Source organism: Lampris incognitus, chromosome 7 (genome assembly GCF_029633865.1).
Source record: "Lampris incognitus isolate fLamInc1 chromosome 7, fLamInc1.hap2, whole genome shotgun sequence".
NCBI classification, from domain to species: Eukaryota; Metazoa; Chordata; class Actinopteri; order Lampriformes; family Lampridae; genus Lampris; species Lampris incognitus.
The window spans coordinates 53794787-53810043 of record NC_079217.1 but is presented as its reverse complement, the minus strand read 5'-3'; the positions used below and the strand labels follow the sequence as shown (position 1 = coordinate 53810043).

General features: G+C 45.4%; 1 protein-coding gene across 3 annotated transcripts in view; it reads left to right on the top strand.

Moving 5' to 3' along the window:
* Positions 1–15257, top strand: part of hip1 (huntingtin interacting protein 1) — a 70723-nt gene that overhangs the window by 42052 nt on the left and 13414 nt on the right. For 2 of the 3 annotated variants that reach the window (XM_056283140.1, XM_056283141.1), the window contains exons 11-22: positions 198–341; positions 644–741; positions 1948–2020; positions 2379–2562; positions 4874–4962; positions 5193–5309; positions 5997–6098; positions 11040–11234; positions 12419–12566; positions 13403–13489; positions 13799–13906; positions 14791–14927. In XM_056283140.1, the coding sequence (XP_056139115.1) occupies positions 198–341; positions 644–741; positions 1948–2020; positions 2379–2562; positions 4874–4962; positions 5193–5309; positions 5997–6098; positions 11040–11234; positions 12419–12566; positions 13403–13489; positions 13799–13906; positions 14791–14927 (1482 nt within the window). The remainder of the gene's footprint in view (positions 1–197; positions 342–643; positions 742–1947; positions 2021–2378; positions 2563–4873; positions 4963–5192; positions 5310–5996; positions 6099–11039; positions 11235–12418; positions 12567–13402; positions 13490–13798; positions 13907–14790; positions 14928–15257) is intronic. The other variant, XM_056283143.1, reaches the window with a different exon arrangement.

Genomic DNA, 15257 nt, shown 5'->3' with positions numbered 1-15257 from the left:
AAGCACACTTTCAAAATTTGAATTCACACAGGTCTTAACAGCCGTTCGTATTCTCGAAGTTTCTGGATTAAGCCATCGATGTCCTTCAGTGCCTTATGTCAGTCACAACTAGTTTGAGTAATAACTTTATACATTTGTACTTAATAGTTTAAGAAGTATTTATGGTTTGTTTTTTTAATTTCCTCTTTTCTTTTCAGAACCCTCCCAACTTCCTCCGGGCATCAGCTCTGTCAGAGCACATCAGCCCAGTAGTGGTGATTCCCGCCGAGTCATCGTCCCCCGAGTCAGAACATATGGTGGAGACAGAAGACCTGGTGGACACTGACATCCCTGTACTACCGGTAACCAGATGAGACCAGAGTCACTTGCTGGAATTCACTCTTGTAAATACGACTGTCCCGTTTTGTCGCTGGTCAGTTCCCTGAGTGGATTCTGTTGCAGCTCTGACTGGCTGGTCATTAAACGGTGGGGATGGCTCTGTCGTAGCAATACAATTGGAGAAAGACGGAGCAGTGCAAAATAATGAGCAAAACTGACGGATATCTTTGAGATGAAAGACTCCGCTGAAAAGGAAATGGAAATCAATTTGGTTATCTTTAGACTTTTCAGTTGATTTTCCCTTGAAACACTTGTGTATGTACAGGCAGCGGTGGAAACCAAGTTCGATGACCTCTTTGGCACCTCGGCTGCTACAGACCCCTTCAACTTCAACAGTCAGAATGGCATGCGCAAGGACGACAAGTAAGGCCTGAGGAAACCTCATAGGGTCAGGGTTGGGTCGTGTCTGCGTTCAGCCCACATTGTTTCCCAACACCAGTATTCAGATGACAGTGACCTTATCCATTCTTAGAATACTTTTAGAGTGCTTTGTCCTAACCAGCATCGGCCTTTGTGATGGATGGGACTATGTGTTCATGTTTCGTGGGTGGGCAAAAATTTGTGAAAATTTCCTTCCCGTTTGGGTCAGTCTGCAAGTCAGTAACAATTAAACACATGGAAAACATCTAATTTGCAGCTATTTATTTACTGTATGCATCATAGTTTCTGTTGTGCACGCGTCCTTGTGTGTGTGTGTGTGTGTGTGTGTCTGCACTCAATTCCAGTGTAAATTTGCGCTCCTCTGTCATAGCCTATTTCTCATTTATGGAAAATAATGATAATAATAATATTAATAATCGTGAGGTGAGGTCAACTGAAAATGCCCCCCGTGAAATGTAAATGCCATCCTGTCCAATCTACCCTACTCCTTTTAAAAGTAATGCAATCCTTATCACATAATAACAAGAAACAGCAACATGACATGAATAATATCAGCACAGTTGCTTCACAGGTATTGTAAGTGAACATGTTACTGGTTACGTGTAGGACCGTGTATTCAGTATTCATGCACTTCATACGTTTTCAGAATATTCTGCCCAACACTGCACAAGATTTTTTTCATTCTCTTATGGTCATATTTGCTGTTATGCCTATAGTCTTGCCCAGTGGTTGAATTTAGCCCTCATAAGAGCAGGCTCATAGTCAAAATGAGTGCTGTTTGGAAAATCAATAGCGTGGCTCGTTCCTCGTCACAGCCACATTAATCTGTTTGACTTCTTCAATTATGATGACAGGAACTTAAAAATTCGATTAAAAATTTGACATTGATGAATTCGTAGTGGTGCTTCCCAGTGGCTTACAAAGTGCAGTTAATTTGATACAGACCCTGTGGTTTGATTTTTCTCTTTTTTTTGTAATTTATTTTTGCGTGTTTAAAAAAAACACAACAGGCAACTTTAAAAATAGAAAGGACCATGCATATGACCAAAAATGGACAAAATAAAAGCTTGAGAGCATGTAGCCCCCCCCCCCTTAACAATTACAAACTACGCTTGTGTCCTGTCTCATGGGTAATAATTTGAGTTTTTTTTTAATTTTTTAATGCATGTTTTTTTCTGTATCCATCAGAGACCGTTTGATTGAACAGCTGACCAGGGAAATCCAGGCCCTTAAGGAAGAACTTGAGTCCTTTAGACTAGAGGTAAAGAGACGAAGGCTTTGGCTTTCCTGTCCATAGAGAACATCTCTAATAATGAACTCTTTTCTTCCGTTATTGTCGGTGAAAAGGATGTGCTGTCATATCTTCCCAACCAATTTGAGCACTTGCAGTTAATCTGTTGAAACTTTGAGCAAAAGAGCAGTAATGGTTAAACTAGATTTTTATCAGTCAGATTGAAAAGAGCAGTACATTCATTGTTTGAGTCCGTGCCAGGTGAAGCAAATGCATGGGAAGACGGTTGAGTTGGAACGATCCTACACCTCTCTCTCTCTCTGTCTACTCCATTCCTTTTCTTTTTGCTCCTTCTCACCTCCTTGGCACCTTCCTGTCCACCATGCAGAGTGGTCGGTTATGCCAGGCGCTGAGGGGGCGTGTCAGTGAGTTGGAGGCGGAGCTGGCGGAGCAAAGCCACTTGAGGATGCAGGCTGTCGGCGAGAGCGAGTTCCTCAAGGCGGAGCTGGACGACCTGCGGCGGGTCAAAGAGGACACGGAGAAGGAGCAGAGGAGCCTCACTGAGATAGAGAGTGAGCATGGACATTGTCTTGTCGTTTCTGATGACGGCACATTTTATGATTGGCTTTGGCATACGTCGCTAGTGATGTCAGTGCATTCTTATTTATTTTTATCTTTATTACGTTAAGTTTTTTCCACCATATCCATCAGAGACAGTCTGATTGAATGGCTGATCAGGGAGATCTTGCACTGTAGACACAAACTCCAAGCTTAGTCACAAGTAGGAATGTCATGGGTGTCCGGGTGGTGTGGCGGTCTATTCCATTGCTTACCAGCACGGGGATCGCTGGTTCGAATCCCCATGTTGCCTCTGACTTGGTCGGGGGTCCCTACAGACACAATTTGCCATGTCTGCGGGTGGGAAGCCGGATGTGGGTATGTGTCCTGGTTGCTGCCCTAGCGCCTCCTCTGATCGATTGGGGCGCCTGTTGAGGGGGGAGGGGGAACTGGGGGGAATAGCGTGATCCTCCCACTCGCTACGTCCCCTGGCGAAACTCCTGACTGTCAGGTGAAAAGAAGCAGCTGGCGACTCCACATGTATGTAGTTTCCCTTGTTTTGAGTGACATCTTAACTTCACACCTGCTTTAAACGCAGCATTGTGGTAAACCCCGCCAATCCTGCACCCCGCACAAACCAGCATCCGCCCTGAACCAGGCAGGATTAAACTTGAATGCACTCTGTCCTGCAGTGGCTCTGAGACTTAAGTAGAATTGTGGAGCGGATACTGGTGTAGCTTACTGTACAAATGCTGTCAGTCACCAGCTGTGTTAGTGAATGGGGGGGAAAAACCCACATTCAAACAGCCGTCAAAAGATGTTGCAAAATGCACTCTACAGGAAAGGCTATTGGAACACCGTTTACTTTGACAAAAGAATTATGTTTGATGTAAATTTTGCACTTGCATATAGATTTTTGTCAGGGCTACCAGGTGCAGGACCCAAAAGCAGAATGAGAGACAGGATGGGGGGAAAAGTCAAAGAGGCACCTTTATTGTTTGCCGGGTTTAGGCAGTGTCAAGGCTCTCGGACAGGCGGTTGGCTTAGCAGGGGCGTGATTCCCGTACCAGTAGTGGGCTTGGCAGGTTCGAGGTTCTTGTACAGGCGGTGGTCTTGGCAGGGTTGTGGGACTTGTACAGGCGTGGTCCAGGCAATGGCAGGGAGGTCAAAGCGGTGGGCTTGGCAGGTCCGGGGTTCTCAAACACACGGTGGTCTTGGCAGGGTCGTGGGACTCGTACAGGCATGGTCCGGGCAATGGCAGGGAGGTCAAAAGGCGGTGGGCTTGGCAGAGTCATGGTACTCGTACAGGCGTGGTCCAGGCAATGGTAGGGAGGTCAAAGGCGGCGGGCTTGGCAGGTCCGGGGTTCTCATACAGGCGGTGGTCTTGGCAGGGTCGTGGTACTCGTACAGGCATGGTTCAGGCAATGGCAGGGAGGTCAAAAGGCTTGTAGTGGTACAATAATCTAGCATTGTCTGGAGAGCAGAGCGGCTTCTTATCCTGGCCGAGATGGGTTGATTGGCCTGATTGGAGATGCAGGTCAGGTGTGAGCTTTGGAGAGCTCCAGGTGAGGTCAATGAACCAGATGAGCTAGGTAAGAGTGGGAGCAGCCTGACGAGGGTGGGGCTGATGAGGCAGGCCCGTGATAGATTTTGGTGGATATTTTAATCCAAAACATAATGAAAAAAAATTCTTTATAGTGTGCAAGGGCCAGTGGGAATGGGACCCTGATTTAGCTGGTTTCAGAGGAGCTCTCTTGACTCATTAAGTCAAAAACAGCTTTAATTTATAAAAAAAAAAACTACTTAAACTGTAACGTGCAGCATGGTTCAGGAGGTAGAGCAGGCCGTCTAATAATCGGAAGGTTCCCGGTTCGATCCTGGTCTCTTCCAGAGTAGTGTGTCAAAGTGTCCTTGCGCAAGACACTGAACCCCCTAACTGCTCACGATGAGCAGGTTGGCTACTTGCATGGTGGCTTCCGCCATCAGTTTATGACTGTGAATGTGAGGCATACATTGTAAAGCGCTTTGTGTGTTTGGTAGACTGGAAAAGTGCGATATAAATGCAGTCCATTTGCTATTTACCATTTAATTGCTTGCACCCAGCCAAGCAGAAAGTGTAGCGCTGAGAATGAAAAGAAAATAGAAGTTGGAGGGATCGTCTGATGGAAAAATAGTGACGTTCTTTGCTCTGTCAATACTGCTTGACCGTAAGGGAGTACATGTAGTTTTTTTCATATTCTGCCCCTCCTGTTTTTCTGATAACATGTGTGTTTGATTGTGTCTGTCTTGAGCTGTACATATGTCTGTATCTCAATCTCTGTCCAGGAAAAGCTCAGGCCAATGAGCAGCGTTACACCAAACTGAAGGAGAAGTACACAGAGCTGGTCCAGAGTCATGCAGATCTGCTGAGGAAGGTGAGGAACAAGGAATCCTACCTTCCTCCCCTTTCAGTGTCATTTCCTAGTGCCCCTTCTCTCTGCCCTTCTGTCCCCTTTAGTACTAGAGCCTCATATGAAGCGTTGTCTCCTTAGGCTAATTTTTCTTTTTACTTTCTTCTACTACTGCTGCTGTCCTAATTATTTTGGTGTGTGTGTGTGTGTGTCTGTGTACGTGCCTGTCTCACTGTTTCTTTGTGTCTATGTAGAATGCGGAGGTGACTCGGCAGATGACTGTGGCCCGAGCAGCCCAGGACGAGGTGGAGGCAGTGAGGAAGGAGATGCAGGAGAAGGTTAAGGCCGCCCAGGAGGCAGCAGACAGACAAGTGAGGCCTCTCAGTGGGAGGAGAACAATTCTAAAAATGGGAATACTGACTGTCGTGCATATGTCAAAGTCATTTGCTCTCTTTGTCCTCATTTTCCCTCTGTCTATCACTCACTCACTCACTGACTCACACACCTCTCTCTCTCTCTCTCTCTCTCTCTCTCTCTCTCTCTCTCTCTCTCTCTCTCTCTCTCTCTTTCTCTCGCTCTCTCTCTCTCTCTCTATGTGCTTTATTTCCAGTTTTGATGTACTTGCATGACAAAATATATGTTTTTTACCAAAATATTCAGAAATACATTTGTTGGTCATCATAAAAATTATAATTGGTAAGTTAGGTAAGTTAAACCAAGTTTATAGCATGTGTATGATGAATTAAAATCAATGTAGGCACAATTTCACAACCACATATGGACCTGTGGACCCTATCTAAATGCAGCATAGTATTAAGACAAGATTTTTGTTTTTTCCACGTGTGCACACAGACACAGGTATAAATCTACATCTCTCTCTCTCTCTCTCTCTCGTTCTCTCTCTTACTCGCTTATTCTGTCTGTCTGTTGAAACTGAGCTAAGAAAATTTTATTCAACACAAACAAATGACTGAAAGGTTGCTAAAAGTGGAACAGTCAATATTAGCTGTGACCTGCTGTATTAGAAGTCATGTTTTGCTCAATGTTTGTTCCCCCAGGAGAAGGAGCAGCTAGAGCAGCTTCAGGAGCTCCAGACCGAGCTGGTCTCAAGCAGGGCGGAGCTGGGTGTCCTGAAAACCACCATGACCTCCTCACAACAGGTTCCTCCTCTCTCCACTTTATAAATGCCCCTAACCCTTTTAGAGGTGAAACCACATTCCTTCACCACAAAGTCTCTTGAAATAGATAACCAGAAGTTGACGTTGTGTTTAAAAGTCCTTGATGATGGATAAAGCACCAGGATGTCCATCCAGTTTTAGCATTGCCAGTGCTCCTGGAAACCCCAGAAAAGTTGCATCAGTTCATTTCTACACCTGGATTATTGAGCATGCATCTAAACACCCGCTCCAGGAAAGTCTGAAAAATCACGTTGTGGGGGTTTTGACCCTGACTAAATGACCTTGGGATGTTTCTAGCCAAAAGCTTAGAATTTGATTTCGTTCATGTTGCGCTTCTGTGCCAGACAGTTTGCTTTTGTTTAAAGCTGCTGAGAGACATTTGGATTTTTGTCCACTTTCGCTATAGTACACTGGTAGTATTTCATGGAAGAGCGGCTTCATTTCGCATAAGCATTGCCTGTTGTCGTGCAGCTCTCTATCTAACCTCTGGTAGCTTGTGTATTTGTTTAGAGGAGAAGAGCGAGAGATGTGGAGGTGCTCTGGAAAAACAGCTTTGTAAGATACGCAGGGAGATGTCAAGTATCTCTAATTGTGACTTGGTATCCCGTCCGTGTGCCACAAGTCCTTTAATCAGATTTGGCAGGGGATCTGATGTGGAGAAAGCCATGAGGAAACATTATATAGCGATATCTGATCTCCTCAATAATGGTCTCATTTGATTTTGTTGGTCATGTTGAGGTATCGAAAGTAGAGATACGCGATGGTATCAGCACGGTGTCCCTATTGGCTGATAAAAACTTAAGAAGTTCATTATCTGCATCAACAGCTATCAAAATTCCTGCCGAGGTGACTGGCCGATAAGGTGACGCATTAACGGGCGTCCGGGTAGCATAGCGGTCTATTCCATTGCCTACCAACACGGGGATCAGCGGTTCGAATCTCACACAATTGGCCATGTCTGCGGGTGGGAAGCCAGATGTGGGTATGTGTCCTGGTCGCTGCAGTAGCGCCTCCTCTGGTCGGTCGGCGCACCTGTTCGGGGGGATAGCGTGATCCTCCCACGCGCCACGTCCCCCTGGTGAAACTCCTCACTGTCAGGTGAAAAGAAGCAGCTGGAGACTCCACATGTATCGGAGGAGGGCTGTGGTAGTGTGCAGCCCTCCCCAGATCGGCAGAGGGGGTGGAGCAGCGACCGGGACGGCTCGAAAGAGTGGGGTAATTGGCCAGATACAATTGGGGAGAAAAAGGGGGGGGGGTGACACGTTAACTATGTGCACGCGATGACGCTAAATGTTTATTAAGCGCACTAGCAACACGCTTCAGCATATGAGCTGTATGGCAGTATTTCAGAGTATCTGAAACGGATGATGAAAATTGCTATTTGTAATGCTTGTAAAGCACCAGTGATGCAAGGAGTGGTCAACCACACTCCTTTAACACGAACAATTTAATTATGCATCTTAAGAGCCGTCATCCTGAACACCACGGAGAGTTTCTGAAAAGTAGGCAAGAAAAAAATGGCGGCAGCTAAAAAACTGTCAGCAGCCTCCACTTCGGTCATTTGACAACACTAAGTAATATAGCGGACTACCCGAAGGTGAAAACCCGTCACACCATAGTCATTGAATTTATAGCGCTTGATAACCAGCCATTCACTGTGACAACCGTGAGTGAATGTCTACATTTGTAGAAGGATACCTTTATGGTAGAATCACAGGAAGTGCTCTATGTCTGTATTTACAACAAGTAGGCCATCACAATAAGAGTAATGGGTTAATTCTAGTACAGAAGAGACTTGGTGTTCTCTTCAGTGAAATGAAAATAAGTGTGTGTGTGTGTGTGTGTGTGTATATATATATGGGGTATCGGCATCAGCAATCAGCCAAAATGAGTTTGGAAATGTCGCATATCGAATCCAATATCAGGCATCCCTCATCAAAACCAAATTGATGCTGATAAAATAATCACTGAAAAGCTCCAGAAGCAGCTTTAATGACGCACAGCCTTAATTCGGTACTGTCGAAATGGATGTCAGCACCGCCTTTCTTGCTTAGACTTTGAAGACCTCGATGTTAAAAAAGAAAAGCATATTTAACAAGTTCATTCTGCGTCCCGGATCTGGCTTTTAAAGGACAGGATTCTGCCTGGTTGCAGCCATCGTTAGGTAGAGCTGGGTTGTGTCACATAAATGTGTCGTTTCATCGCTGACAGTGGATCAGTGGGGCTGCTAATGGGGGAAAATGGTGGCTCACAACTTTGATCAGGAGGTTTGTGTGCTGGTAAGAGAAAATCTTGTAAGCGAAGGGAGTTGTCACTTTCACCTGTTGGTCTTCTCCTCTCTTCACATCCCTTTTCTGTCTTTTTTATGTTAGATGTCTCCGTCACCCCACACATACACACACACACACACACACACAGTCTGTCCATAATTGCACTAGTAGAGTCACACATCGTTTCATATCCGCTGCTCAAAATCCTTTTCAGCTCAAATAATTTTCGAGTCATGGGTGGCGACCTAAATTGTTGGATTAGTTGAATCAACTGCTTTGCTCCTTTCTGACTTGACACAGCAATAGAACAACAACATCTGCATTTGCAGGAATAAATTACCTGATTTTGGTCCCCCCCAGCCTTTCTCAATCTGGGCTGCCTGTCAGCAGCCACTTCTACACAACAGAACCAAGAGAGACTTGGCAAAGACAAGTCAAGATGTTTAAAACAGAGGGTTGAAAGTATTAAAAGCTTATTTGAAATCCATCACCCAGGCTCAAAACACAGATCACAGAACCTTAAACGCTGCTAAACACAAAGCTTGTATAAACATGGGCTGAGCCCACAGTCTGTTGGATAAACTGCTGCAGGTTGGCTACTTGTTTTCAGCATAGACTCTTTCATGCGGAGCACGCACACACACACACACACACACAAACACACAAACACAAGGCTATTTGGTGGTGTGGTCCTTGTATTAGTTGGGGGAAAGCATGCTTAATTTAGGTTTAAAAATTAGTATATCTTGGAAGATTTTTTTTTTTTTGTATTTCTCCCCAGTTACACTTGGCCAATTATCCCCCTCCGAGCCATCCCGATCTCCCCTCCACCCCCTCTGCTGATCCGGGGAGGGCTGCAGACTACCACAAGCCTCCTCCGATACATGTGGAGTCGCCAGCCGCTTTCCACCTGACAGTGAGGAGTTTCACCAGGGGGACGTAGCATATAGGAGGATCATGCTATTTGCCCCCCTAAGTTCCCCCTCCCCCCTGAACAGGTGCCCCGACCGACCAAAGGAGGCGCTATTGCAGCAACCAGGACAAATACCCACATCTGGCTTCCCTCCCACCTGCAGACACGGCCAATTGTGTCTGTAGGGACGCCCGACCAAGCCGGAGGTAACATGGGGGTTCGAACCGCTGATCCCTGTGTTGGTAGGCAACGGAATAGACCGCTACGCTACCCAGACGCCCCCAAGAATGTCTTTTGTTTGTTGTCAACAGCATGCAATAGAAAACATTGTAATGACTGAGTGACATGAGTAGGTTCCACCTACCTGGGACACGAGGACCAGGTTATTTATTGTCCCTCACAGTCCCATCCAGCCCCATTAAACAACAAGCGTGGGACTTCTCTTTTGTTTTTTTTTTGGAGTTTTTTGTACACATAAACACTCGACTGCTATTCATTTGTACTTGGGTCGTCGTTGCCCACTCCTCTTTGTGACGTAAATCGATGAACCTTAACAATTCTGAAGAGCTGTGGACCAAGAGGCAACACACTCGACTAGGGCAAATTACCCTTCACCCCACCCCTTCCCCAACCACCCCCCCTTACCTCTAATCCCCCACTAAACCCCTCCCGCTCTCGTCAGCCTATTTTCGTAGCCATCGCTCATATTCTCTGTCATACACATTTTGTAGTGTCCTCCATCTATGTCTGCCTCCATGCTCTTTTTTCCTTTCCTCGCTGCCTCTTTGCCCTCCTGTCCTCAGCTCGAGGAGATCCAGCCCGAGCTGTCCTTAGCAAGCCTCTTTTACTTGTTTATCTCTTAATGCTTTTTCTGTTTTCTCTGCTGGACCTGGTGTCGTGCAGGCCGTAAGTCTCACCAAGTTTTTTTTTTCTCGCTCATGCGGCACGTATATCATTTGTCCTTGCATGTATTCACCTCCTTTATTCTCTCCTACTCACAAGAAATGTGGATTTTCTATTTTCCCGCTTCTGACAGAAATGTCATTGTCTTGGAAAAAACACAGACACACACAACACCCACGCAGCAGTATGAAGGATCTTATGGAACACAACTTCGGTGTGCCGTCGTCCATTTTTGGTTTCTGTTTGTCCCCTCAGGGCAAAACTACAAACCCTAAATTTCTTAATGTTCACAGAAAAATCACATTTCAAAGATAATCCTCACCATGACATTAATCTAACTAGGTGCCTTTCCCCAACATTAGAAAAGAGCTGATTGGGTGCCCAGGTAGCGTGGCGTTCTATTCCGTTGCCTATCAACACGGGGATCACCAGTTCAAATCCCCGTGTTTAACCTCCGGCTTGGGCGGGCATCCCTACAGACACAATTGGCCGTGTCTGCGGATGGGATGTGGGTATGTGTCCTGGTTGCTGCACTAGCGCCTCCTCTGGTCAGTTGGGGCGTCTGTTCGGGGGGGGTAGTGTAGCGTAGCGTGATCCTCCCACGCGCTACGTCCCTCTGGCGAGAGTGGGGTAATTGGCCAAGTACAATTGGGGAGAAAAACGGGGAAAAATCCACAAAAAAAAGCTGATCACCAGTTTTTTTTACCTTGTTGTCACATGGCACTTAAATAATATTATAATAAGATATGATGTATGTTCCTGCAAGAAATTCACCAAGACAAAGTTATGTACAGCTGACAAACTTTCCAAATTCTTCATGTGCCTCCATCCATGCAGTCAAGCGAAGCCCTCAGTACACAGCTGTCCACCCTGGAGTCTGAGAAGGCCGAACTAGTGGAAACCTTGTCCAAGAGGGAGGCAGAGCTGACTTCTATGGGGGAGGACCTGGAGCAAGCCCAGAGCTCTCTGGCCATCGAGAGGGAGAGCGGGGTGAAGACGGCAGAAGCCCTTCAGAACCAACTCAATGAGAAGGTGGGTCTCATTTTCACAAGCAATCCAACACAATCTCTCCTGTAATCTCTTTAATTCCTGCTACCAGTACACAGGTTAAAGGGAAACCCCTGTATATTTTAAACTAAGCCGTGTCTTCCTTTTGTTGGGAGACGGACTGAGCGTTGGGTAGCAGAATCTTTTAAATTGATTTAGTATTGAGCAAACTGGCACCAGCCGACTGCTGTGCACCAAGCTTTGGTGTGATCCTTCGCCAAATTAAGTCCACAAGAAGACCTCCATTTTGGCACTCACTAGCAGGCTAATAATGTTTTGAAACGAGTCTGAAAAACCTTAGCCACAATATCGGTCATGGAACGATCTAGATATGAGTGCATTTCTAACCCAGAGCCGAAGTCTTGCTCTGTGACCCTGCGAGGAGTGAGTTGTTGCAGGAAGACGTCAGTGGAAGTGTGAGCGTGTTGGATAGATAAAGGTCCATCGCTGTGCTTATAGACTGTACTGGGATCGTCTTTTCATGAGGGAAGTGTTTTCAGACACTTCACAGTACGGAACAAAAAGATCTTTTAGTGGACGTTATCTGGTGAACGCTATTGCCCCAAAGGATTACATTGCAGCTTGGTGCATTGGTGGACGTAAGCTTGTTCAATACTGAATCAATTAAAGATTCTCTGCTACCGATCACTCGAGCTGACTCCTAATGATAGGAAAATACTGGCTAGGTTAAAAAAAAAATACCAGAGATTCTCATGGCATGCCGTTGTTCTGGTGCTGGTAATCAACCATACAAATGTAGTTTTCAGTGTTGAATGAGAGCAGAGGGAAATATGGTGTGATATCATGGTACGTCATGGTGAGACTGCTGGTCGGTGATACGCAGATTTAAAACCAAAATTGAAATCACAGTGTTTTACGTACATGGTCAATCTACCTCAAATTCCAAATGCCTGCTGACCCCGTCAAGATTAGCTGTGATTATGATGGAAATGTGTTTTGTGTAAGCATGTTTTGTTTGACATGCTTTTTTTAAAGCCACCCTCTGGACTGAGTATGTGTCTGTGCGGATGTGGAGGTGGGCGTACAAGTCGGAGCGTTTATGTGTGGGCACACTGACTACCTGTCTGTTTCTATCTGTGTCGTTGCCGTGAATAAAATGGATGTAAATCAGTTGAACATGCCTGTGTGTGTGATTACCGTCTACACAGGAGAGCAGGGAGCAGGCGCTGGAGAATCAGCTAGTAGCCGCTCGCTGGGCAAGTCTGCTGGGAGCTGTGGAGGAGGCTGAGAGGATCGTACGAGACTCCCTGGTTCAGATAGACGACCCAACACACATTAGCTGCACCAGCTCGGCAGGTCAGAGACAACTCCCACACACATTTGTCAAGTGTTGCTCATAATGAGGGCTTACTGTTTGACTGTGCTAAATCAATATCCAAGTGCAAATTCAAGTGTGTGCGCGCCTAGGTGTTAGTGTTGTTTCTCAATGACGTTTTTTTTTCCCTCAGTAGCATGTATTAGAACCTGAGCCATGCAAATAGACTCAGCTACAGCTCGGTTCAGTCTTGTGGCATCTTTTGAGTTGTTATCTTTCTTTGTTTTTGCATAACAAATACATATCGAGTACACCAATAGCTCTCTCTGTGGCTGCAGGACTGTTATGGATTCTGTCAGATTCTTATCTCTGTGGATGGGGGATGGAGGGGGACTAATGAAAATTACATCATGAACACTGGCATTGAACTTGTGAATGTTATTGTCTTTATCCATGTGAAATATTTGCTTACTAGCTTAGCTCTCAAATATTACCAGGCTGTGTTTTGCCCACTTTTAGCTCAAGCAATTGAATGGAATATTGAAGGTGGTTCTTCTGCCTTCTATCATGCTCAAGATAAAACGGATGTATTTAATAAAGAAAAAGCCTATTTGCATGTCGACAGCCAGATGCGCTAACCAGAGAGTGTGATGCAATACCGTACACAGCTAACAAACTTTCACTTTTCACTCAAATATTCCTTGGTTTTGGCCTTGATGCATTCCCCTTTTCTACCCTAAAGTTGCTCATCATTTTAAAATGTTGGTACTGCAATAACTTTTTTTAGTACTGTTATAACACGGAGCTTTGATGTTTGTGCTTCCGTGCATGTGTGTCTGTATGTAGTGATAAACTGTTCCTCTCTCCTCATCTGTAGAATACCTGGCATCAAGGTGTCAGGCCTCCTTAGATTGTATGGACAGACTCCAGTCTACCAGAGAAGCCTTCCTGGCTGATAACACAGGTCAGAGCCGACCACAGTCTCCTGTTCTGAGGCACACTGCTGGGGAAGGAAACATATTAGACACCTTTTTCAGATTCTCGTCATCATAAGTCATGAGAAGCTGTTGTTTCTGCTAAACCACCTCTATTATGAAGCATTTTTTACCTTATATTTATGGACTTACATGGGTTTTTGTTATTTTCCAGTTCAGTACAAGCTGTATCAAACGTTAAAGTGAAGTATTTAAATCTCTGATACAGTTGCTGTAGGCTGCGTCAGTGTAACCATCATCATCATTTTTTCCAACCTTAATTGTATGTGATTGTGTAGGTGTGTCAGAGCTGATGCGAGCGGTAACCCAGTTTGGCCACCTGGTGGGCGATGCGATTGTTCAGGGCAGTGCCACCTCCCACATGGTGCCAGTGGAACAGGCTGATGGTAAGTCGGAGTGAGTGTGTTTGTGTGTAAAAGAGATTGGACATTTTTTTGCATGCTGATTGACAAAAGGTGGGGGCCTCATTGAGTCCCATCAGCCTGTAGGTGTGCATAAACCTTGCATACTATCCCACATAGCCTCTAAATGTGTAATATATTCACAGACATTGTAGGCACGATCTGATATCGCCATGTTGGTGTACCCATGACATCATAATTAATGTTGCTCCAGGACCATCACTGCAACGGACCAATCACATTGTTGTGATGTCGTGCCTTTGCGACACGGGGAAAAAGATCAGAAAAATACCAACGATAACTTAACATGACCTCAACCTAACCCTAACCTTAACCTAACACTTACTTTACCCTAACCTTAGCCGATAGCTAACCTTAACCTAACCAAAAGCTAACTCACGCTAACCCACAACTGTCTTTTTCCCCAAGTCGCAAAGGCATGACGGCACAACAACATGATTGGTCAGGTATAATGATGGTCCTGGAGCAACATAAATTATGATGTCGTAGGAACAACACCAATACAGCAATATCAGATACACCAGCATGCATTATCCTGACAATAAAGATATTCCTTACAGCAGTTATATCTGCTATTACACTCGAAGAAGCTAGCCTTTTATCCACCAACCCACCCACAAGATTACCCAGGCACAGAGTCAGCTAGAGAATACCGCCCAAAGCCTGCAGGGGTTCATCATTTAGCTCGTGGACGATTCAGCAGAGTAGCTCTCTGCTGTCATGGGAGCTTGAAGCCATGTCTTCAGATTGAACTTCCCTACCCATGATGCCGTTCTTCTTCTTCACCCCGCTTCATTCTCACGCATGTACATTTACATACAACCTACCCTTATTTCTGCTTCTGCCAGAGCTGTCGGAGAGCGTGAAAGCATGCGGGTCCGAGGCCCTGGCTCTGTTGGGGTTGCTGAAGGAGCAGGAGAGCTTGGCCACAGCAGACGACTCCACCCTCCGGAAAGCTCTGGAGGGCATCCTGGCTGCTGCCGAGGTCTGTGTCTCTCACCTGTTTGTACCCTGATTTTGTAAACCATGGGTCTACGACTAAAATATATTTCATTTTTGTTGCCATTCACAGAGTCATTGCATGTTCAGTGAAACTCTTATCATAATAAGAGTTTAACTGAACATGAGTCTCGGTAAGAGATTGAATTATAAACTTGGTGTTTGAGGCGAAAAGATGTGAGTTACAGTAATCGTATAAGTGGGTCTTCTGATTAAACAAGCATTTTGTGTCACCAAGCAAGATGCCATCCAACTCCTGGTTTTCAAAATGAGATGCAAGTTTGGGAGTGTATAAGCATTCATTTACAGTATCTCT